Below are 25,557 nucleotides of genomic sequence, written 5' to 3'. Positions count from 1 at the left end.
CACAATGTGTTTCATAGTTTATATAGTTCCTGCAATTCATAAACACTTTTTAAAGTCATTCTAACTTCTTCAAAGAGTGAAACAAATTTTTCTATAAACACAAAGAATAACACATTAACCTGACGGCTGTGATCGGAAGGCCCCGGCCACAGCCAGACAATGATGACTGGTAGCTGACCTTGAACATGTCCAGCCGGAGCCAATATGCTGCCCCCAAGGTAGGGAGGGACCTTGAATGCATCACTTCTTGGACCAGTGGAGGGAGATCAGGCATGTTGGAGAGATTATGAAATCAAGCTTGGAGAAGAGGAGGGCCGTGAAGCTGTTGTTGATTGGTGTCACATGCTGTTTATAAGGACAGCAGCATCAGCTGAACTCTTCTTTGACCGTCCAGATAGGCAGGCATCTAAGGTCAGCAGGAGCCATGTAAACACGGGACTTCTGGGCTCATATAGGGACACGGAAATGCCCCCAAAGCCATGGCGAGTGCCCGTCCCCTCACTGAAGCATGTCTCAGTTTCCCCAGCCAGAGGTGATTTCACCCACTTCTGAATCCCTGTATCTCTTTGCTCCTCTTACCCATTTATCACAGTTGACTTACATTAATCGTATTTCTGAACTTCTCCTGGGGCATCTCTACCCCCAGACTTCTAGATTATAACCTTTGTAAGTCCAGGTAAAGCCACCTTACTCATATTGCTATTACTTCTTCTTCCTAATGCCTCGAATCAGTACATCCCTCCATTGATTTCAATCAGGAAATATCTATTTATCTCAAATATAGATATGATCTTTAATTGTCTCAGTGGGGAAGAATATTGTAATGTTCAGTGTTGTCAGATGTGTGAAGAAATAGGTACTCTTTTTATACTACTTGTGAGATTTTAAAATAATACAGTGTTTCTTCTGAGCAAATTGTTAAAATGTATCAAAAGACTTAATGATATGCCCATTCTTTACCCATCAGTTCAACGATCTAATCATTTATTCTAAAGAAAGAATGTATTAGATGCATTAGAAATTTTACCACAGTGTTCATCGGAGTATATTTTACAATATTGAAAAATTGGAAACATGCACATGTCCAATGATTGAGGATAGTATTTAAGTAAAGTATGGTGTACTTCTGTGTCTGAATACTATTGAATCATTAAAGTATTGTCATATTTTATTTTTTGAATATTTGTTGATGTGGGGAAATGTTCAAAAGATATTGATTTTTAAAAGCAAGTTATAAAACAGTTTGAACAGTGTACATTGAGGGCCCCAGGGTTTTCTCTAAAGGAAACATTAAGAGGCAGCAGTGTGGCTCAGAGGGTCACAATTATAAGCGGGCACTTTGTTTCTATTTACACCTGTGTTCATTTGAGGGAGGCTTTGGGGACCTTGATAGTAACTGTTGGGGGGTGGAACAGCTAAAGCTAAAGATCACAAGGTCATCCTTTTTTGTTTAAAAAAAAGGAACATAAAAGTGTGTTGTGTGTGTGTGCGTGCGTGTGTGTATGAAGATATAAACCGTGTGTATATAAGATACATACCAAAGATATAAACCAAAATATTACTGATTTTTATGATTAGGAAGATAGTAAGTATTTCCTTTCTCTTTTCTTCTGTATCTGCATTTTCCAAAATTTCTAATTAAAAATATATCTTGTGTTAGTAGGAATAAACAATAAATGTTACTGAAATACAGATAGGGGAATGGAAATGACAGTGCTTTTTGTCCTCTTGAAGTTTAGTGAAGGGCTAGTAATACTGCGATAATGTATTGAGCTAAGTCCTAAGAGAAAGTCTGTTAGGTTGCTTTGCAGCCACCTGGCCTAAGGAAGATGAGGAGGAAAGCTAGGAAGGCTTTCCAGAGGAGGTGACACATGAACTGAATCTTTTTTTTTTTTTTTTTTTTTTTTGGCTGCGTTGGGTCTTCGTTGCTGCGCGCGGGCTCTCTCTAGTTGCAGCGAGCGGGGGTGGGGGTGAGGCTACTCTTCCTTGCGGTGCACGGGCTTCTCATTGCGATGGCTTCTCTTTGTTGCAGGCTCTAGGCGCGCAGGCTCAGTAGTTGCAGCGCACGGGCTTAGTTGCTCTGCGGCACGTGGGATCTTCCCAGACCAGGGATCGAACCCGTGTCCCCTGCATTGGTAGGCGGATTCTTAACCACTGCACCACCAGGGAAACCCTGAACTGAATCTTGAAGGATGAGTAGGAGCTAGGGAAGTAGATGGGGGTGGGCAGAGATATTCCCCGAAGGGGAATCCACACGTGCAGAGGTGTGCAGGCATGTGAGAGATGGGGTATCTGAGATGCCGTGAGGAAGTCGCAGTGTGAGAACCAGGTGCTATGAGAGGCTGTTTCCACATAGTGTCTGCATAGCTGAGCGTAACGTGCACAGAAACTGGAAGTAAGGGCTCTTACCACGCAGTCCTACTTTTCACAATATGGCCTTTGGACTTTGCTCTGAGGACCTAATGAATAGTTCCTTAGAGTGGGAGTCAGATGCTCAAATCTGTCCTCTGCAAATTTGCATACTTACTGTGTGCTGGCTAAGTTCAAGTCCACTACCCAGTGAACAAGACCAGCGATGCTCTTCCTTTGTGAAGTTGATCTGCCCCGTTTCCACCTTCCCTCCACCAAGAAACGTTTCAGGGTGGCCTGGACCAGGCTAGTCTTTCGAATATCCCGCAGTTTACTCAGATACACAGGAAAAGGCTGGGAGCTATGGGGCTAAGAGTCTGAACTTCTTCATTCTACGTGCATTATTTGCTGCAGGCCCACTGGTGCACTGGGCACCGCACTTACAAGGAGGGGAATGCACATGGTCCCTGTCCCTGTGGTCTCGCCTGTCTTCGGAAGGAGAAGCCCTGGTTGGGTGCCCATGTAGCTCCCTACATGGAGTGTCTCCATAAATACGTGGCTCCTCCTCTGAGAGTGGCAGCATGGCAGTTAAAAAGGGGGGGTAAAAGGACTTCCCTGGCGGTCCAGTGGTTAAGACTCTGAGCTTCCACTGCAGGGGGCTCAGGTTTGATCGCTGGCTGGGGAACTAACATCCTGCATGCCGCTTGGTGCAGCCAAAAATAAGGGGGGTGGACAAGAGGAGACCACTGGGAGGAGAAGCAGGAGATGGGTCCTTCCCTCCACCTGCCTCACAAAACCTGGCTCTTAAGGCCCAGCTCCCTCGCTCTCACACTGTCGAGGTTTCAGGACCTTCCAGGCTCCAGGCCTCACAGTTAAGGTCTCCTTTCATTCTCTCAAAGGACCCTAAGAAGCTTGTCATTGCCTGTTTTATAAATGAGAGTTCACAAGTGGCATAAAGGAGACCTCAGCCTATGTCTGTGGGATTCCAGAGTTCTGGCTCTGAATCCTGCCCAGAATCTTCTGTGTATCTAAACAACCTGTTCAGACTCAGCCTCAAATGTTGGCCATTTTCACTTGCTTTCATGTGTTTTTGCTATTTACATGGCACCTAAAACAGCAGTTTGCAAGAATCAAAATAGCTCTTGTTTGAATTCCGATCAGTAATAGAGAGAATGCAGATGTAATAATCACTTACCGAGCTCCGAGCAACGGTGGTCGATTATACACAATTATATACAAAATTTGTAAAACATCCACCCTTTAACACAAATGTTATAAGATGAAATTTACGTGGAGGAACACTAAGACCCATAGGAGTAGAGTGATTTGCTGGAGGACTTGGAAATTAATGCCAGGCTGTTCTAGTGCCCAAGTCTATGAGTATTTCCCCACTGTCTTTGGGGCATGCACGTTTTCTTAGTTTTCATGAGGTAACAAAGAAATTCAAGTGAGACTTCTACTGACAGTCTTAAGGAATTCTCAGCACAATGATGCATGCAGTGTGGTTGTCAGTCGTGGATGAAGGAAGCCCGGGTCGAGTCAGGGTGGTGCAGGAGCAAAACCGTGAAGTGTCACAATCTTCCTCTGCCATTTACTGTCTGTGAGATGAGATCATGTGTGCAGATACTCAGCAGAGTGCCTGGGAATTGTGAGCATTTGATAAATATGGGTGATTGAAGTCCCACATTGGGAAAGCACTGCCACCACTTGTGGCACATGTGGGTCCTCAGATGGCAGTGTGGAAGGGAGTGGACGTGAAACCAGAGAGGGCATCGGGGAATGGCTTTGTGAAAAGGCAAACAGACAGTATAGGGAAGGTGTGGCGAACCATTGTGGGGGGAAATAATAGGAAATTCGATAAGTGATGGGAGGAGACATTTTGGGGGCAGAAAAATTGAGGGAAAGGGAATTTCATGCAGAGTGAGAAATGCCAAAGGACCCAGGGAAGGAGAGCAGGACAGGTGCCCAGGAAGAGAGGGTGAGCTCTGGCCGTCTGTGATACCCCGGGATCTCTGCTATGTGATGTCCTACCAAGAGAGGGGCCCTCGCATAGTACATAAGTAAAGACCCACACAGGGAGAGGCACTTAGGAGTGGGTAGCTCGGACTACACAATGGGAATACATGACTTACCCCACTGAATGAATTTAGCCCTGAAAATACAGACATGACTTACAACCTGTGCCACGGAAACTTCACATGGGTTTTCAGTCCTGCCTTTTGAGATGGTGTTCTGTTTAAGTAACAGAATGTGACGTCACTCCCTAGACAGCCCTGAGAAAATTAAGTGACCATCTAGTGTCCCCTTTGCTCACATTTTAGAATCCAAGAGAACTCAGCTGCTCTGAAGTGATCGTTGAAACAATTTGGTTAAGACAGTTTTAGAAGCATCAGTGAAGGGGACGTACACTTACTCTAGTGGTTAAAACAGAAGAGAAAAAAAAACCGAAGCGGGAGAGAGACAGAAAGTGACAACTTGAGGAGAAAACCACAATCATAAGTTTTAATTCAGGAATTTCAAAAAATAGCCCTTGGAAGGTGTCTATTTTCAATTGCGACGACTCCCTTCGGGGGTGTTGGGGAGACTATCTGCAAAAAAGATCTTTTTTCAGTTCAGTCACTCGTGAGGGTGAGTCCTTGTCCCGGATTTGCTGAGATTCTCGCGTTCTTTTTTTCTTTCTCTGGAATTCCATAGACAGTAATTAAGGAACTGGAGGCCAGCGGGAGGTCAGGGAGCCTTCGTCAGTGAAAACAGGGATTGTTTGCCACGTACAACACTCCCTTTTTTCCTTGTGGTGAATAGGAGATTTGCTTAGAGCTGATGACTTCTGCCTTTCTTACAAGTTATGCAGTTAGCGAGGAACTGGGGGAATCAGGCAGCAGGCAGCAAGCAGCTAATTGAAACCAGTGTCTTCACTTTCTTCTCCTTCGGATTGTAAGCTGTGCCGGCAGAGCCTGCCCGATCATGTAACTCCCAAGGAGCATGTTCGAGGAGTGCCTCCCCGTCACTTTGAGATTACAGAGGTGACAAGCAGGAGTGAAGACGCGCCTGGAGTGGGGAGGGGGCGGGGGTCCCGGACGAGCTCAGAATCACCCCTGAGGCCTGCTCAATGCCGAAGCCGGTAAGTTCGCTGGACACGCTTCACGTGAAGGGGGAAATGTGCTCTCCGTCACTTCAAGGAAAAGCTTTTATTTTTTTGTTCCCGGCTATGATGCTTCCGTCTTTCCTATTCAGATTCCTCTAGATTCATCCTTCTTCCTTTGTTTACTTCCCTACCTTATAACCCAGAGCATTCTTTCCTAGCTTGATCACCCGATACTAAGGCATAGCTTTTGGAGGAGAGGAGTGAATATTATTTTGAGAATAAAGCGGGCATGCGAGGGGTTGTGTGTACGTGGGGTTGGGAGCTTGGTTGCCACTTGCGGAGGCTTCTCGTGCGGAAGACTTGGTTTCGGGCAGCTTTGCACACGGCTTTTCACAAACCTACGATTGGTTTCCTTCTCTTAACTTGAAGGTTTACGCCATCGACGTCGCGTGAATGTCACAGGCGAATATATCGCCGATTTCAGAATACTTTTCAGAAGTGCATAAATATAGTGTTCCCGTGCGTAGTTCGGGGGGCGAGATTAGTTAACTTAGTCGGGACAGCATGCTACGTGTTTGGAGCTGGGGAAGCAAGCTGAGTAAGTGTGTTTCTGCAAAAGGCACAGCTGTAATCCTGTGCTCAGCAAGGGTCTCCAGCGGTCCCCAAAAGGGTTCTAGTTGCTCCTTGCAAGTTCAGTTTAATCTTTATTACAGCACGTTACTCCTGTGCCTGCGCAACTGTGCCACGCAGCTCTTGGAAAGCATTGGTTCTGGCACATGATGATTTGCAAGAACTGTTTGTTACAAGGTCAGGGGCGAGTGCAGCATCTGTTACCGACCTGCAGTGACAGGCTTCAGCTGAACAATAAGGGGATGCTTTTACTTTGCTCCGTCCAGCACACACATTGTTGTATCTACAGATGCTATTAATTGTGTTCCTTTTTTTCTGATCATCCTTAATGTAGCTGTGTTATAAAAAGTTCTCCACGCTGGCTCCATGTCTTTCCCATTAGAACACTGCAGATGTGTCAAGGACGCACACATGTTCCAAAAGAAGCCGAGAAGGAGGGAGGCTCCACCCTCCGTCACAAGCCAAAAGGGCCCCATAGGCTCCTCCTCATTCAGCACCCTGGCAGGCAAATTGTGTACTCTCTCTTTAAAGCAGCTATAGTTTTGTGCCTTGGCTTGGTCAATTTGTTATGGTTTAAAACTGTGGAGCCAGCTGTCTGCAATCTGATGTAATGTTGCCATGGAAACCAGAAATGAAACACTTAAGCATTCACCACAGAATTACTACATATAGCATTAGCCAAAGTAATTAAAAGTTGAGCCATATGGGCTTTCTGGTGGAAAAATATGCAATAGAGAGGCTGGAAATTAAATGTTTCTATTTACAGTATTGTAAATCCACATCCTTTGGTGGGGTAAATCAATTGCCTTTTCTACTACAGGTTTGGAGGTGGGGGGTTTTATACAGATGATTGGGTTTTCACCTTCTAATTTAGAAGCTGGTCAAACTAAAGTTTATCTTAGCACTCTGACCTGGGCTAGGACAGGGAGGGGAAGAGATACCATCTCGTCTTTGAATGTATATAAACATACACTGTTATTTTTTTCACTGTAGTTTATTTAAAACCTGTTTTCTAATAACTCTGAGTCTATTTCTTGGACTCAATCATTCATTTTATATACATTGCAGATTTCCCTCATCTTCTACAAAGTTCCTCTAGGTGTGGAGGTTTTCTTTATATACCCATATCTGTTTCTTAATTTTAAAAAATTCTCACACCCCCATCTCACACATAGATCTCTGGGGGGTGTATTTTCTGAATAAAAAGACAAGTCTTTTCTTCAGCATTTGGGAAGTGGCACATGCTTATTTAAAAGGAGACACGTGAAATGAGGAATTTAAGCTTTACTCCTTAGTTTAAAAGAAAACTGCATGCCCTTTACAGAGTCTTTATGTTGAAACAGCTGTAGAGAATTTTTTAAAGGCAAGTATTTCACAACTCTTTTTCCTCTGGACTCAGAAGGAAGTGAGAAGTCAACACCTCTCTCAATAAAAAGCATCCTTGGGATACACTGTTCAACTACCTCCAGTGACTTCTGGGCTCACTTAAGAGGAGATTTTCTATTTTTAAAATGATAATAATAAGATATATGTATATATCTTGAATGACTTTGGTTTTATCCTACATGTCTCTTCATATAAATTGTGCTGCATCTATCTCATCTAGTGTTCAAAAACATGCTAATGCAAAGAAAGTTATTGATTGCTATGATTTGTGATTTGTCAGTGGCAAACACCTCCAGGCTTTTAGTTTTTTTTTAAGAAAAAGAAAAATAACACTAATTCAAAGTTCTAGAGAGTTCTTATTCCTCAAAAATAGATGGAACATGTGAAAGTAATTAAATAAGTACCTGGAATATGTTCTTTTTCGCCCCAGTGAATCTGGGGCAGAGGAAAGTAGGACTGGTGCGGCATGGGGTGGGGTAGGGGAGGTCATTGCCTTTAAATCTGTTGTCCTGGTTTAACTGTTTTGATTTCTCCCTGAAAAGCTCCTTCCGGTGGTCTGTTTCCTACAAGTGATTTGTGTCTTTGTGGACTCAAGATTTTTGTATTACTCCTTTCCAGGTCCCATTTCTCTTTTTACTTCCCCCCCAGCCCCCATGCACACCACCACCAGCAGCCCCCAGGCTAGGTATGAGTGATCTTCATCCTGTGATGCAGCTTCCTGAATCTTATTTATGGACAACCTGTGCTTATTTCATTTTCACTTGACTTCAGAATTTTTTAACGTGAGGGTTACAGATGGTCTAGATTTGTAGGTACAGAAGCTTTCTGTAATCAAGTGTTGACTCTTCTATTAGAAGTACTTGACTTTTGAGAGACATCAAGAAGGCAGAATGTTTTTCAGTGTTTATGTGTAATTCCATGCAGTGTGGTTTTCTTCAGGTGCTGATTACCCAGAATGAGGGCTAACCAAGTTCTCATTCCTCTGGCTGACCACTCTGACCGTTCCATCGCAAACCAACAATTCATCCAAGAAAAAGTAAAATTCAAATCAGACAATTGCCATTATGTAGTAGAAGCTGTACTTATTATTTTAATTTGTTAACATTTTACGTTTTAGACCAAATGCCTTAAGCCTGATTACCAGCATGCAGTGTATCCTCCTTCCCCTATTATCTGGGCGTCGATTTCTTCTCTTCATTACCGGGTAACCAGCAGTTAACCTTAATTCTGAAATGTGCATGCAGACAGGGCATGGGACCTTTAAAGAAACTGGACATGGACATACTTCACAGAAGGGGAAGCCTGAGAAATACCCCTGTCCCGATGACTCGCCATTCATGGGTTATAATAATTATTCTTTAGCGAGTTAATGGTTTGCTTATAATTTTGCAGTGAGAAAGTGCAATGGCTCCAGTGCTGGGAACTCCAGGGCGGGGACAGAGGCCATGATAGGGGTCGTATCTCCCTTACGTAGGGCCAGAGTGCTACAGAAATACTGGTGGCCTCACAGCAGGCACTATTTTTTTCTGCCTAAGTAATTAATCTAATCCCTACCTCATTTCCTCTTGAACTGTTCTCCGCTAACTCTTGTTTACCTATTTAGTTTCTATAAAATTGGGATTAACGAGAGCATTTCTTGGAGGGGGGAGTTCTCCTCATTAGGCTCGTGTTCGGAGATGTGGTTTGGTTTTGGTTGGAGGCATTTCTCTCCGGACTCCGTCAGTGACCTAGGTTGGAGGAGATGGAGAGAAGGCTGTTGGCAGGATGCGCGGGGTGAACTGGAGCCGCTCCGAGCGGCCTGGGCTCTGTGGAGGCTGCTCACTTCCGCCGGGCTCTGCGCTCCCGGGGATACCTGCACGCCAGGCCCGGGCAGCACATCCACTGAGTTGGAGACTCTGTTTCACATTTTGAACAGATAAAACAGAGGAAGCTGCATGTTGAATGTTGAAGCTAACTTGGAAACGAGACCGCATTTTGTTCACAAGGAAAGGATTGTTTTTCGCTTGGGTCACTGCTGCAGAGACTTTTTTTCTCTCTCTCTCTCTCTCTCTCTCTCTCTCTCTGTAATGTTTGATACTTGAGGGAAAACAGCTGGACTGAGCATACTTGAATCACTGCAGAACGAAATGGGATGCTGGGGAATATGGACAGGGCTGTATGGCTGAAAAGGTCAGCTTTTTCCCTTGTCCCTCGTGGAGGAATGCAGGGCCTGTCCCCACGCTTGCCTCGTGGGCTCTCGGAAGGAGCTGGGAGAGGCCGAAGGAGGGATGGCTGAGATGTGGCAGACGGTCCTCTAAAATGGGACCGAAGATGGCTTTTTGCATCTCTTCCGTTTTCCTGCCCTGCTGCTTTTGATTTTCGGGGAGGACTGGAACAAGTCAACAGAAATTGGGGTTGGAGAAGTAGTCGATGACCACGTTAAACAGCGAGTCCCGATGGGCCAGACAGAGAGCCTGGCCCAGGCCACAGCAGTGTAACTGGAATTACAGGGCCAGCCTAGGAGAGCGTCCTGCCCGAGTTGTCTAAAAGAGACCCGGAATTCATTGAGACAAATGCACCACATGCCGGGCCAGGGCATCGGTGTGTGTTGTGGTGCCTAGGACCTAATTCTCCACCAGATTAGACCTTCAGATGATGATACGTGTTGCTCCAAGAACCTGTTGGGCAGCTTTGTTGGTGCCCCAGGTTCAGCTGCAGAAGTGCCAGAGTTCAGACTGGCAGTGAGGCGGAGCTGCACCGGGCAGTTATCTGATTAACTTTTCCTTTGTTTCTTTGCCAGTCAAGAGAACAGTCGGATGATGAAGCTGAGGACTCGGTGAAGTTTAAGCGGTTGCACAAGCTGGTGAACTCCACTCGCAGAGTGAGGAAGAAACTAATCAGGGTGGAAGAAATGAAAAAGCCCAGCACCGAAGGTAAAAAAGCAAACTCCACCCTGCTTATTCCAAAGTAAATCATTTGGAGTCCGTCTATCAGTAGAAAATATGAAAGTAGAAAACGGGTTGAGTTCTGGCTGAGGCGTGCGGAGGGAGAATTCGGGTCTGCAGGTGAGCAGGGCAACACTCAGTACCTTCTGGAATGAAGGATCCTGGCGTCCAGCATTCCAGGGGCTTAGTTATTTAAACATTACAAAGATGGGAAATGGCTAGTGTATGACAATGAAATCTTCTCAAGATGTGGTACGGCTTTCATTTTGACCTTATACCATTTTATATAAACTTTATTTTATAACACCTTCTGAGCGTAAGCCTCTGCTCCCAAAAGGATGGTGGTTCTAACCCTGTGAATTTAGTCCAAATTTAATATACCTCCATCTCAAACAAACATCTAACAGACGAGGCACTTAATGTCCTTTCAGATCTCTGAGGGATGATTTGTTCTTCCTGTAAACAGTCTCAAGTCTCAGTTCCAATGAGGCTTTAAGGACCTCGCATTCTACGTGGATCCTTAAGAGCTAGATCCCTGGCTAAGCCACTTGTCAGAGGAAGCAATAATGGCAAAAGGGGCATGAGCTTGGATTTATTGCAATGAATAGTTAACCTTTGAAGTGCAGTTACGACAGTTTGAATCTCAGCCGTGTCCATCTTCCTTATTGTTAGTAAAGCGCATTTGCAACATCTTGTAAAATTCTTCCAAAAAGTTACAATAAAAGAGTAAGATTTCCTGTTTGGAAAACAATTAAGTGAATTGAAGGAAATACTGGAAAGAAGTTTTTGTTTTTTTTTTAAAGCACATTACTTGTTAAAGTGTCACATCTACCTTGCGAGGAAGTTCAAAATTTTAACGTGTAGGTTTAAAAAATATCATTATAGAGGCTTTTTTGTTGTACATAAATCAAACCTTGGAGGGAACTGAATTCCCCTTTATTTAAATAGATGAGGGTTTCTTGTTGTTATTACTGCTGTTCTTAAAATTTTTGTTTGATGTAATTATCAGTTTAAATCCCCTGGAGGAATACTGAAGGTGAGGGGGTAACTGTGGGAAAGTGGAGATAAAAAGGGAAAAGAAAAGAGGAGAGAGACAGAGAAACAGAGGGAGAGAGACTCTATCTGCCTCACGGCCAGTTTCATAAACTTAGAGTTGTGTTTAGTTCCAGGGTTTCATCTGGGTGTCTTTTGCATGGTAATTCCGGGTGCAATGCTGATTTACATTTGGCTGTTTTAATACCTGCCTGTCTGTCATGATTTCACAGGACAGAATATAGCCTGACTTCCTCTCCCCGTGGCAGCTCTTACTGAAATCACACACAGTGTCGTTTGGTAATATTAAGTAGAACCATATGGAAGAGCCATCATTCAACCTTGGGAGCGTTGCATTTTTAAAACAAACCTCATGCATGCTTGCCAAAATGTAATCTCATATATCATGCATAGATTGGTGGGTCTTGTCCATAAATGAGATAAATGGGAGAAGTACCTGGTCCTGGGCCTACCACCCAGGAGCCCCTTCATATGTGATAGTCATATGTGTTGGGGCAGCCTTTCCACTAGAATAACACTCATAAAAATGCAGAAATATTCTCATTTGTATATTTATGTCAGAGTAAATCAATTCAACTGTCTCTGAGAGACGTAGTTGAAAAAATGGGGAAACATGCCAAAAGAGGTAGCTGGTAGCTGTAGGGTAAAAAGTAGTAGCTATACGGATTTTTAGCTCTGAACCTTGATTCATCTTGGTATGAATTGGGCGTCATAGATGGAAGGTGGATTTAGTGAGTTTGAACCCCCAGTGACACGTCTGGTGTCTGGGGAGCTGGGGTGCTGTTGACCAGGCTTGCCACTGTCGCCGGGAGGGCCCCCACGTGTGTGTGCAGCTGAGGTCATCCACTGCAGGCTGCACCCAGCACCGTGCTAGATGAGAACGCCTCCGTCCCTTGCATGGTAGAACTTTCCGCGGTTCCTCAGTAGCAGCAGAACTGATGCTGGTACAGAGAGGCCACCTTGGCACCTGCTTTGCAAAGCTGGAGAGATTCATACTCCCCATAACCCCTCCTCCTGCCCCTGGGCCTTCAAAGAGCTGATCCTTTTGACTTCCCTCATACCTGGGCCAATACTAAGTTGTCTGAATAATAATGAGCGTTTATGGAGAGCCTCCTGTGTGCCAGCCACTTTCCTAAACACTTTAGATGTTATGTTCCTGTTAATATGTCACCTTCAGAATAGCCACCAGAGGCAGGCACTAATACTACCCTCATTTCACAAATAAGGAAACTCCGACAGACACAAAGAGGGGAAGTAATTTACTCACGGTCACCGAGCCAGCTGGCCGGAGACCCGGAGTTAACGTCTGAGCAGCCTGACTCCTCTACGTCCTGGGTCTGTACTCTGCTCCCACCTCATTTCTCACCCCCCAGCTCTGGGGTCTTGGAAAAGCCAGGAGAGTTACAATCTATCACCCAGTCTTCCCCTTGGAACTTGAGTTGCAAGTCCTTATCTGGGGCATGCATGGCCTTAGACGATATGAACTTGTAGGCCAGGGCAGCGCCCTTCATCCAGCCATTTCTGTCTCTTCTGCCTAAAGCTGATACCCACCCACTCCCTTCCCTCATTTCTCCAGTTCATCTGTAACCTGCTAATGAATCATTCGCTTCTGTACAGTGCTTTTCAGCTTATGAAGTACCTTCACATATCTCTTTTCATTTAATTTTATCCTCTCAATAGCCTTGTAATAGATACTAATAAAACAGGTAGGCAGGTGGAATTCCCTGACTGCCCAGTGATCGGGACTCGGCGCTTTCACTGCTGTGGCTTGAGTTCAATACCTGGTCGGGGAACTAAGATCCCACAAGCCTCACGGCACGGCAAAAAAAAAACAAATAAAATAAAATAAAATAGGTAGGCATTATTACAGGTGAGGAAACAGACTTGGAGAGATGAAATAATTGCCCACAGTCATGGAGAGGGTGAGTAGCAGATCCAGGGCTGGAGTCTAGGGCATGGATCTGTGTTCTTGGCATTAAGCCATCCTGTGTCCTGCCTCCTTCCTCTTGTCAGAATCCCCTTTCCTTCCGTATTCTGATCTCAGCTGAGCAAGAAGCAAATCACACGCCAAATGATGATGGAATGAGCGCATCTTGATTGTCGTCCTTTTGACTCGATACTTGTACTTTCAAGTCAGAGGTGAATGGGAGAAGTAATGCTCTAAACCCAAGGAATCCAGTCCGGGCTGGGATTTCAGGCCTTGGGTCAGGCACAGACAGAAGAACCTGTACCACACGAGGACTGCCCGCAGCACAGGCTAAGGTGGCCTCTTTGGAAGCATTTGCCACGTTTCCCTCCAAACTCTTTACCAGATGCCGACGTGCCAGAACCAGGAAGTAGAGCTACATACATCACGGGCATGTGTGAACCAGCTGGTCGCAAACTCAAACGTGACACGGAAGTATTGGAATCTCTGATGACAACGCCAAATATAGAATCCAGAAAATTTCCAGACCACTGCTGAGTGACAGGTCCTTAATTTCCCCAAGGCCCCTTAAGATTCTGAGTAAATAAGGGCCTTTGCACACCTCTGTGGACACCTGGGCTAAATATGAAGTCATGATCTGTGATTGGACTACTTTTAGAGAAAAGTCCTCTGTTGGGCTGCCCCTGCCACCAGGCTATGCCTCTCAGCCCCATCACTTCATTCCTGGAAGTGGAGGGTAGACTGTATCCGGAAGAGGTTGCCATTTTTACTTCTAGTAACGTAAGGACCCTTGGTCTCCAGTCCATATTAGGCGTCCTGAGGAAGGAGCGGGAGACATTCACGATGTGTGCACACTGCTTCTGGTCCGGCCAGTATTCATCAGAACCACAGACCCTGCTTTTAAACTCCCGGGAATAATTCTTGAGTGAATATGTTTGTGCTGCAGATGATGGAGAACTTCGGACCAGATATAATTTTGAATCTCCCCCCACCACCACCATCTCCTTGACATTGAAGTCAACCTGGGGTTGTATTTAATAGCAGCAGTCCTTTTTATATTTGTAACTCTAATTCCCATCAGTTGGAAAACTAAGAAACTTCTGGAATTTTAAAGGCCTGCTACCAGTCGCTCATCTTTCCCCCTCTGGAGCGAGCCATCCTCTCCCTTTATCTTTGACATTTAACCACACACTGGGACCCTCATCCCAGGTGGTGTATTTAGCGCCATCCCTCTGTTCCAAGGAACTTGGTGCTTTTTCCTCTTCACAATTCAGCTGGCAGAAAGCTGCAGTGCTCAAAAGTTTCCTTATAATTAAAGGGACACAGCCAGTAAGGATCACTACACCCAGAGTTTGACCTACTTCTTTTCTCACACATGTTCACATAACACATGCAGAAAAGAACTCAATTTTCCTGCCAGCAAGTCCAAACCTTTCCACTGGGCTCTGGAAGTCTTGGCTGGATACCTGGCTCCAGTGATGGCTTGAAGAGCTGGAATCCTTGAGAAGAAATGGAACACTCCACGGGGCTGCTTGCGTGTCCAGGCCCTTAAATGCCCTTGCTGCTTTGTAGCAGGGCCTGCGTTGATGGGAATGTCTGTCTTGGATCACCCAGTTCCGCAACTTTTTGCGTTTGGCTTATCAAGTGGGGACCATTTGTCAGTTGCATTTGCAGTCTACGACCCTTCATGGCGTTTCCTCACCCAAACTTCTCCCTTGGTGACTTAATTACTTAAATGGCATATGTATCAATAAAAAAAATCACTGTCAGCCACATGGCATTCATCACACTCTGACTATAAAAAGCCAGCCAGACTCAACAGGAGAGCCTTTCAGAAGGGGGAACGATTCTGACTCGTAGCTTCTGCGGCTTGCACTTGCACACTGGGAAGGATACTTATCGTTAACTGCTAAGGAATCTTGTGTTATTGATGGGCTTAGAGTGTCCAAATGCCATTTTTAATAGGTCTGTTAAGGTGTTTGGTCTACAAAGATATTGAGAGGAGGCGGAGAAATCGCATCTGAAACCTTTTAACATTAAGCCTGTGTGAAACCATTATTCGCTCAGTTTATTTTCTTTTTTATGTGCATTTATTTAAGCAGGAGCTGGGTTTATGGAGGGTAAGTGATTGTTGGGGGGGGGCATCACTGTGGTCGCTGCATGGTTTAGCTTATTTTTTGCAGGGCTGGGGGTCTAAAGACAAACCTGTGAGAGCATGCAAAGGTTTGTTGACAGGAGCCCGTGACTGTGTCTGTGTTGATTCCCTCCAGGCGGGGAGGAACAGGTGTCTGAGAATTCCCCGGTCCCGGATGAAAGGTCTGCCCTGTACTCTGGAGTGCACAAGAAGCCATTTTTCTTTGATGCCTCTCCTGAGAAACCTCCAGAAGATGATTCAGACTCTCTCACCACTTCTCCATCATCCAGCAGCCTGGACACCTGGGGTGCCAGCCGGAAGTTGGTCAAAACCTTCAGCAAAGGAGAGAGCCGGGGCCTGATCAAGCCCCCCAAGAAGATGGGGACGTTCTTCTCCTACCCAGAAGACGACAAGGCCCAGAAGGTGTCCCGCTCCCTCACCGAGGGGGAGATGAAGAAGGGTCTCGGGTCCCTGAGCCACGGGGTAAGTACCGAAGGTGTTTGCTTCTATGACAGCCACCGTCGCCGGCACCACCTCCTAGTGTCCCTAGAGGAGGTTCAGAGCGTCCGGAAGCAGATCCGCTTGAAGAAAACGGATACTAATTATTCATGTTCTAGAGCTTTCCTCTGCCAGCGTCCCTCTAGAAAAGGCATCAACAGCACCACCTGCGACCTGCAGCTGCTCCGGCAGAAACCCAAAGGGGGCGGGGTCTGTGGCGGCCCCGGCAGGAGGGTGCGCGGGCGCCCCTCCGTCAGCGAGTTCAATGTCACGTACGTGGTGGAGCGCAGCCTCTACAGCCACCTGAACCTGACCCAGCTAGTGCGTCCTGCCTCAGACAGGACCCTGAGCAAGGCCGAGAAGCAGGACCTGAGACGGTGCTTGCTGGAGGAGGAGGAGGAGGCCAGGAGGAAGTGGGCCGCCACGGTGGACCGCTGTACCAAAAGGGTTCTCTTGAGAATCCACCAGAAGTCCGTGAGTCACCAAGACGGTCATGGGGACGGCCTTGTCATTTCTGTGATGTGCAGTCAAGCATTATGGCCTTTCTTGCGTGCAGCCTGCCGTCCTCCCCGCTCTTCTCGTGGTCTGTCCCTCCATCACCTCCATTCCTACCCCCGCTTTCCTTGAGGAATGGCTTCTCCCTCTTTCCCATTTGTCCTCTTGCCAGTTGAAGCTGTTTGAGTTTTAATTTGAAACTAAACGTTGAAGCTGATCCAGAGAAGGGCTCTCAGAGTACAGGGGTGGGGTCTGGCCTCCTTCTAGAAGTGGCTGTCTTGAGTCGCAGCCCTCATGTCACTTGGCCTCAAGGAAGCTGATTCAAAAGAGAAGGAAGTTTTGCCCTTATAAGAGGTGTTTCTTCTCTGAGTTAAAACAGTAGGAACTAGCTCACGGTAGATTGCCACCATCATCGTCGCCAGTTTGGTGATTTGAAAGACACTGTAAGGTGCTTTCTTTTATTACTAGGGGCAGACGGAAAGTTCTCAAATCTAAAACGAAAGAAAAATTAGAGCTCTTTTGTTTTACTTAAGTATATTTGATGTGCTTTTTTTTTTTTTTTTTTTTTTTTTTTTTTTTTGCGGTACGCGGACCTCTCACTGTTGTGGCCTCTCCCGTTGCGGAGCACAGGCTCCGGACGCGCAGGCTCAGCGGCCATGGCTCACGGGCCCAGCCGCTCCGCGGCATGTGGGATCTTCCCGGACCGGGGCACGAACCCGTGTCCCCTGCATCGACAGGCGGACTCTCAACCACTGCGCCAGCAAGGAAGCGCAGATGTGCTTATCTTTTTAAACAAAAGCATCAGCGTTTGGAAATGTCCTCCACTGCCCCATAGATTATTCTGTACATAGCAAGGAATAAAGTACTTACTTTCAAATAATGAAATGGTCTTCAATTTTATCACTGAATTATTAGAGACCTAGTAAAATTTATTTTCAGGGCAAGACTTATATTGAACTGGGGAACGTAGGGATTTCCCCCCTGAAATTCCCACCCAACTTTTAGTTTGCACAAGAGCCCATATAAAATGGCGCAGGGTGTGGAGGAACTGTCTGCTTCCTGGCCCCTGGCGCCCTGCTTAATCCACTTGGGTCTGCTGGCCTGTCCCCTTTTATAGGTCTGAAGGAGTAGACTGTACTGCCACCCCCCATGATGGCTTCTCCCAGAGTTCCTTCACATTTGTAACATGTTCTTCCCCAGACGGTTGCTGTAATTTAAATTCATTCAATCAAGTTTTGCTTTTGGGGTCAATGCCATCCTTAAAGGATGCTTAGGTCCGTACCAGCCCTTAGGTTTTCCAAATATTCCCATGTGTTGACTTTCTTGCCCGATCTCCACTTTTTTCACATTCTTATAAATCTTGCAACACTTGATATTATCAGTTAACAGCTTTTTTTTTTTTGCGGTTCGCGGACCTCTCACTGCCGCGGCCTCTCCCGTTGCAGAGCACAGGCTCTGGACGCGCAGGCCCAGCGGCCATGGCTCACGGGCCCAGCCGCTCCACGGCATGTGGGATCTTCCCGGACCCGGGCACGAACCCGCGTCCCCTGCATCGGCAGGCAGACTCTCAAACACTGCGCTACCAGGGAAGCCCCTCAATTAACAGCTTTTCCTCTGGCTCTTTGTCATGGCAACAGTCTCGGTTGGTTTTGTTTTTGTTGTAAAATAACAGTTCTTTGTTATTATTTCTTGTTGTCACTCCTTCAGTTCTGACCCACAGATCTTTTGGGAAATACTTTGGCTACTCAGTCTTGGTATAATTTGTTTTTTACCTTCAGAGGTGTTCTGCCTAGTTCATCTGCCTCTGTACCTTTGGACATGACCTTGATAGAACAGATCCACCTCTTCACTGTGAATTGATGACTCAGCACCATGGGTTTAAATCGTGCAATACTGAGAATTTTTCCAATTGAGTGCCTTGAGTTGCTCATGTATCCCTTATATTATTTATTGCCAGGTTAATGATATAACTTCATCAGGACCTTCTCTCTAGAAGTTATATTTCTAAGATTTGTGCCATTGTGGGCCCTTGTGTGCACATTGTGAACCAGTGATTAATTCTTCATTGACATTTGAGTATGGACGTTTGGACAAGCTTGTTTTCACGTACCAATTCCACCCCCTGTAAAAGTGGCACTCTGTAACCTCTATCCCCAGTACCAGCCTGAGGCTGGGTATTTTTAAAGTGCTGTGAACTTGAGGCAGTACTGGACAGTTTTAATACTTGCTGAAATACGTGTTCAGTGCTAAATCAGAAATTTGTACATACCGTTTCTTGTAAGTATAATTGTACAATCAAGAAAACAAAATTTAATTTTCTAATTATTCAGAGAACCTAGGGGAATGTAAGTTCTTTTTCTTTTGGCCGCGCTGTGCAGCATGTGGGATCTTAGTTCCCCGACCAGGGATCAAACCTGTGCCCCCCTGCAGTGGAAGCTCGGCGTGTTAACCACTGGACCACCAGGGAGGTCCCAGAATATGTGTTTTAACAACAGAAGAGGGTTTTTTGTTTTTTTGGTTTTTTTTTAAGGGATTAAAATAATTTCTTTACTTGGTTTACTTAAAAATTGTTTTCCTTTCTTCTTGTCATATATCTCTTTCATTTTATTCAAAAATATAGTTTCCTTTACTCTTCAACCTTGATCTTTCTGTCTTTCAAAAAATGCCATATTTGCTTGATGAAACCTCAGGGAAATGACAATGCTTTGTACTCACTGGAAACGGTCACTTGTTTTGCTTTTTATTTGGTCATTCAATTTTTGTTTTGGGGAACAGACATGCATGACATTTTGGAATTTTGTCCATTAAAAAAAAATAATCCAAACCCCCCCAAAACGTGTTTTCAGCTGCATGACCATTCCATTGACTGGCTCTTCTCATCCACAAGCATCTATCTAAAATGTTCTTGTAATTATCTGTGCAGGAGATGTTTGAACTTGAAAAACCTCATTTAAGCTTTATTCATGTAGACCACCAAAGATTGGTTTACATTCTTTTACTATTCTCTCTTGTTTTCTCTGTTGAAAGAGTGCTGCTTCAAGAACTACCTGATATTACAGAAAAAGTTGGAGATTAGTTCAAGTGGTGCTGACGGTTATATTTTGTTCATCCTCCATTGATAAAGAAGAATCAGTTCCAAATATCTTAGCATGTCACGGGGAGAGGTTTTAGTTGGTACTTAAGAAAACCAGTCCACTTTTTCCTCTAAACTCCTTATTTTAGGAGACAATGCATGCAGCAGTCATATGAAGACATAAATGAGCTTCTAATTTATTGCAGTTGTAGTTTCCACATAAATTCTTTGTCAGTTATTTCATATGCATCAGAAATAACATGCTGGGCTCCAGTGCTGCAGTCGGTGTTGGAATTCAAAGCAGGGAAGTACAAAAGCCGTAAAATGATGAGGCATCTGGGCGCCATACTGTGTCTGTGGAGCCCTGAGTCACAGGAGAGGAACTAGAATAAAATGACTGCCTTTGCAAAAATGAGAAAATGTATTTGGCAGTATAAGCTAGAAAGGGAAAGTTAAAGTTAAAAATTAGCCTTGAGAGATGGTCATAACATTGCTTGCAGATTAGGGGATTTGGTGAGTGTTTTTGTTTACAGAGGGCTTTCTCTTTTTATAGAGTAGATATAGGTCCAGTTAAGTTGACTGTAAGGGAAATCAGATTGTCCATTGATATTTTTATATAAAATGAGAATAATGTCCATTGAAAGTTATGCCTGTGGTTGATTATTTAAAACAGCAGCAACAGCTTTGCTGAAGGAGAAAAACAGCTGTGTGATATCCCGAATGTCGGTTATCCTGAAATATAACACTTCTGTATCTCCTGGCCTTTCCTTCTGCTACACCTGCTATCTTTCACTTTTTGGCCCATTCCTGGGGTTGCTCTGGTTTTACATTTGAAGCTCCCAGAAATATAAGGCCCAGAACTAAGCTCCAGTTCTTCATTTGCATATTTAGAGTGTTGCCTAAGCCTAAACTTCAATATAACAATTGTCAGGACAAGCTACCAAATTCTCAGTGTGGCCCTCATGAAGAGTAATGGAAGAAACCAACATTCCTAGAGTGTCTGCTTTGTGCCAGGCAGTGTGCTAGAGGTCTCAAATATAGGCTATAGATAGTATTTTACTAATGAAGAAACCAAAGCTCAGAGAGTTCAGTACTCTACCTGTGGTCACACAGCAAGTTAAGTGGTAGAACCAGGATGTGGATCCCTATCTGTGTGATTCCAAAAACCTAGGCACTCTCCTTCCTGGATGTTTCTACTTTCTCAGTTCAGTTAATATGTATCTAAGGTGTATTTATTTTCAAAAAGCAATGTTGATAGTATATGTTGTGCTTTTCTGTTCATTTCTTCCTTTTAATAGCTCTTAACTAGAGTTCTCTGAGAAACAGGTAATACAAAATATTGGCACCCAAATCTGTGATTCACGTTTTATTACCAATTGCTTAAGAAGATAATGGGTGATAACAAAAATTAATGTGCTTTGAATTTCTCCTTTTTCTTAAAGATTTGGGGGTTGGTGGGGGGAGGTGGTGCTTGAGTAGCTTTTGCTAGAAAAACAGAATTCAAACCAAGTTCTGGAAATATAAAAGCACTGAAACGTAAGCAGTTCCATAAAGTTTGAAACCAATCGAAAGGACAGTGAAGTTTTCATTCTATCAGTGTTTTTCCTATTGAAATTAAAGTAGTGTGGTCAGAGACAGTCACGGAATCAATCTTTTTCTTTCTGGGCAAATGTGGTGTCTTTATTTCATACACTCTGAGGAAAGGGTCATAAGTAATTAAGTTGGGCAGTTAGATGGGAGAGTTATCAGCATTTTTGGCTAGGTCAGGGAAGCAATGAGTGAGTCATCCTCTTGGCCTGATTGGACTCTACTATAAACATAACCTTTTTCCCTCCATCTCAGCGATTTAAAACTAAACAAAACAAGAGTCCCTCAGAAAAGCCTGCTGTCAGTGGCAGGGCTATAGGACTTCACATCTGGGTTTCCAAGACCACTCTGAGCACATGGGTTCCCTAATATATGTTCCCTCATTATCACTACTGTATGCAGCCAATATTAAGGGGTCTGGAAGGGAAATTTTGTTGCTAAGAGACAGGGAATCTTAGAGCATTGAACACATGTATGGTTTTTTGGTTGGTGGGTTTTTTTTTTTTTAACCAGTTGGTTTTTGCCTGTGAAGGGGATTCTGAACCTCTGGTGTAGGCACAGTTCCAGTGACCTGTGGAAGGGCAGAATTAGTGGCGTCTCCTTATAACATGAATCATGTATTTTTTTCTTCATCATTTCTCGTTTCTTACTCTCATCCTGTAACACGTTTGTGGTTCAGTGACATCCTACAAAAGGGACATGTGTTGGGTTGGTGCACTGCTGGATGATCTTAGCATAACTGGATCGTTGCTGCTCTGCCCTCTTTCCACAGAGAACCTGCAGTTTTGGAGGATTTGACTTGACAAATCGTTCTCTGCACATTGGCAGTAATAATTCTGACCCGTTGGTGAGTATACATCAGAGGGGAAGCAAAAGATTTGGATTCAAGTGATGTGGTTGACATAGTTTCACATTTAGTATCTTTGAGAATCGGTGCTGGGTGACCTTTTCCTCGGGATCCTAAGTCGCGTTTGGAGAGAAGCTCTATTTCCCCATCTTAAAGACTCTTCACAGTCCTACATGGACTGAATGATGACCACCTTTGGCCCCCATCTCTCTCTTTGCAGTAGCATCATTCCTTTAATACCCGGGTTTCCAGGTTTCTTCAAGTCACACGTGCAGATGAGTTTAGATGGTCTTAGTCATTGGTGCACGTGTGCTTTTTGTTCATACTAGCTGCAAGTGCATGTGACTGTTACACATAGGTAGTGCCACAGCATGGAGCCCTGTGATTTGGGTTCCGAGAGTATGTGACAGCATTTCTGAAAACCAGGCTTGTCATAGGCCAAGTGCATAGCCCTACACCAAGCATAGGTCTTTCTGATCCGGGGTATCCTGAAATGAACCCAGTCCCCTCGGGGCCAAAGCAAACCAGACTCCTGAGGGCCAAGGTGACCGCCTCCTCAGACCTGCCACTGGGTCACAGTCCTGGGACAGGCCACCTTTACAGTGTACAGGTTCTCCCTAAGGTTTACTTTCTGAGGTTCCAGAGATGTAGGTGAGTTTTTCGTACAGTTTTGTTTTCCCCTTGTGCATTTGTCATGCAACCGTGAAATTAAGATTCTGTGCTTTATAGTTGTAACGGTCATGTGTTAGCGAAAGCACCCATCTATGATTTTTTGAAGTGTTTGAGAATTTCCTGGAAGAATAAAACTATTTTATTTGGATATCAAATTTTATTGATTTATAAGCCAATAATTTTATGTAGTCAATCTTTTAAAAAATAAAAAGTGATATTTTTCCCCTCAGGGGAATGTTTTGTTTTCTTTTAACGCAAAATAGAATGAAAGGAGACCACAATCTAACTTGTTCAGAAAAGAAAATTTACACAGTCTTAGGAGCTGTCCACACGAAGTGCTACAATGATATAAATCTGATCGGATGCTGGACTTTTTTTTTTTTTTGGCTGCGTTGGGTCTTCATTGCTGCGCGTGGGCTTTCTCTAGTTGCGGCGAGCGGGGCTACTCTTCACTGCAGTGGGTGGGCTTCTCGTTGCGGTGCCTTCTCTTGTTGCACAGCATGGGCTCTAGGCGCATGAGCTTCAGTAGCTGCAGCACACGGGCTCCGTAGTTGCGGCACACGGGCCCTAGAGCGCATGCAGGCTTCAGTAGTTGTGGCGTATGGACCCAGTAATTATGGCTTGCGGGCTCTAGGGTGCATGGGCTTCAGTAGTTGTGGCACGCGGGCTCAGTAGTTGTGGCTCGTGGGCTCTAGAGTGCAGGCTCAGTAGTTATGGCTCATGGGCTTAGTTGCTCCCCAGCAGGTGGGATCTTCCCAGACCAGGGATCGAACCTGTGTCCCCTGCGTTGGCAGGTAGATTCTTAACCACTGCACCACCAGGGGAGTCCCCAGATGCTGGACTTCTAATGATTGAGGTTTGCCATTCTGTTCTTACCACTTTCTTGGGTGATTCAGTAGTATTATCCTTTTCTTCTTCCCTGCTGCTGGGATTAAGTGAACATTGGTTCATCTAAATCATTCTTTGATAAAATATAGTCCCCTTGGGTATTTAAAATGGTGGGAAAATATGTACCAGGAGAAGAATATACTAAATTTAAATAAAACAAAGTGACTCACATCCCACTTTAAATAAACAAATAAGCAAAAGCCACTTAGTCAATAGCTTTTAATTTTTAATCAAAAAGATAAATAACATAGCACTGAGTTAACATAAGAAAAATGTGGAGATCCTGGAGCATGCCAATGTTTTGCTGAGAGATAGGACATTCATGGTTTGAATAATAAATTTGGGGGCTTCATTTTCTGTGATTAAGATACTTATAACATTTTATTTTACAGGGTAAAGAAGGAGATTTTGTGTATAAAGAAGTAATCAAATCACCTACCGCCTCCCGAATCTCTCTTGGAAAAAAGGTGAAATCAGTGAAAGAGACAATGAGGAAGAGAATGTCTAAAAAATACAGCAGCTCTGTCTCTGAGCAGGTATGTGACGGCCGAGCAAAAAGCCCCCTTGGTTCTTCCCAACAACAAGAAAAGCTGAGGATTGTTGGTCTGAGATTTTAAACGGTGCTAAATATATTCACAGGCATTAACCAGGCTCCAGGACCATGCTTGGTTTATGTAGACAACATTGGATTCAGCAAATATTTATCAAGCGCTTAGGGTCGCCCGAGCACCAGGTTTGGTGCTGGGAATACAAAGCAGGCCCTGACTTCTATGTACAGATGAGAGAAAAAGACAGACATGTAAAGAAATGATTATTCTTTAATGCAGTAAGCACTAAAAATTAGAACACAAAGGAAGGATTTTATTTTCTAAAATTCCTTGCTCCAAAATGGATGTCACCAGAATCAAACCTTAAAAAGACACTCAAGTTTTCTTAGACAGCCGACTTTTCAAATAAATGTAGCATAAGTTGTTCTTAGCAGCACGTAGCAAGTCTGAGAAGTAAAGTCAGAAAGTGCTTCCTGGCTGCAAGACTTACACAGTAATTGTGTTCCTGCAGGGGTGTGTTCACTAACCAGCCCTATCTGCAGACTTTAAGACATCACAGAATTGACACCACTCCCTTTCCCAAGTCTATAAGTTCATCTCTAGGAACATAACCTTCTTTTTATGGGTGGGGGGGAATAAAGACATTTGGAAAGCTGGGCCTGAGATAATTTTGACCATTAGATTTTCAAAACGCTCTCCTCTGGCACCTTTATAGTATGCATTCCGTAGTCTGTTGAAGGTCTCCGTTTGTGAGCTGTTTGTCTGCTTGAAATATGTAGGTAATGCTGCTTTATCTACCAAAGAGAACAGCAGGGAAAGCAGGCATTTTTGCTCAGCTGCTGCCCTCTGGTGGACATGGTGAGCTAAAAACCAAGCATCCCCCGCCTTTGAATCTCTCTGAGCGCCAGCTAGCCAACCTCCCGCACTGTGCTTCACACAAAGCCTGCACATCTTCAGCTTATTACAGTGGTTCTCGTGGGGTTGATTCTGCTCCCTCACCAACCCCAGGGCCATTGGCTAGGGACATTTTTGATAGTGGCAGTGGGTTAGAGTGGGGTGGTATTGGGTGCTACTGGCATCTAGAGGATAGAGGTCAGGGATGCCTCTTACGATGCACAGGACAGTCCACGAAAACAAGGAATTAACCATGCAAAGTGCTGAGAGTGTGCTCAGGTTGAGAAACTGGCCGGTGAGACCTGCAGGGGAAGTCTGGCTGCCGCCAGTATCTCTTCTCCACAAATATTTTCCTTAATCATTTCGTTTCTTGTCCCTATGGGTGTGGGAGTGACGGTGATTCTGTATTTCTGCCCAGCAGTGAAGCAAGCTGTGCACGCTCGAGTGAGACAGACATCATGCCAGTGAAAGCAGTACCACGAATTAAAGCACTTTATTTAGTTGGCTTTTCCCCCAAATTGAAACATCTACTAAAACCGTTTATAAACTTACATTCCTGGGGGTCTT

General features: G+C 44.6%; 1 protein-coding gene across 5 annotated transcripts in view; it reads left to right on the top strand.

The window, feature by feature from the left end:
- SASH1 (SAM and SH3 domain containing 1) overlaps nt 1-25,557 on the top strand; it is a 338,740-nt gene that overhangs the window by 291,351 nt on the left and 21,832 nt on the right. For 4 of the 5 annotated variants that reach the window (XM_055087444.1, XM_024122578.3, XM_028494340.2 and 1 more), the window contains exons 9-12: nt 10,230-10,362; nt 15,625-15,971; nt 21,914-21,988; nt 23,941-24,084. In XM_055087444.1, coding sequence (XP_054943419.1) covers nt 10,230-10,362; nt 15,625-15,971; nt 21,914-21,988; nt 23,941-24,084 — 699 coding nt within the window. Of the gene's footprint in view, nt 1-5,254; nt 5,471-10,229; nt 10,363-15,624; nt 15,972-21,913; nt 21,989-23,940; nt 24,085-25,557 lie in introns of those variants that run through there. The other variant, XM_024122579.3, reaches the window with a different exon arrangement.

This window comes from Physeter macrocephalus, chromosome 10 (assembly GCF_002837175.3).
Source record: "Physeter macrocephalus isolate SW-GA chromosome 10, ASM283717v5, whole genome shotgun sequence".
Classification (NCBI taxonomy): Eukaryota; Metazoa; Chordata; class Mammalia; order Artiodactyla; family Physeteridae; genus Physeter; species Physeter macrocephalus.
The sequence above is the reverse complement of the archived record's forward strand: the minus strand, read 5'-3'. Positions and strand labels throughout refer to the sequence as shown.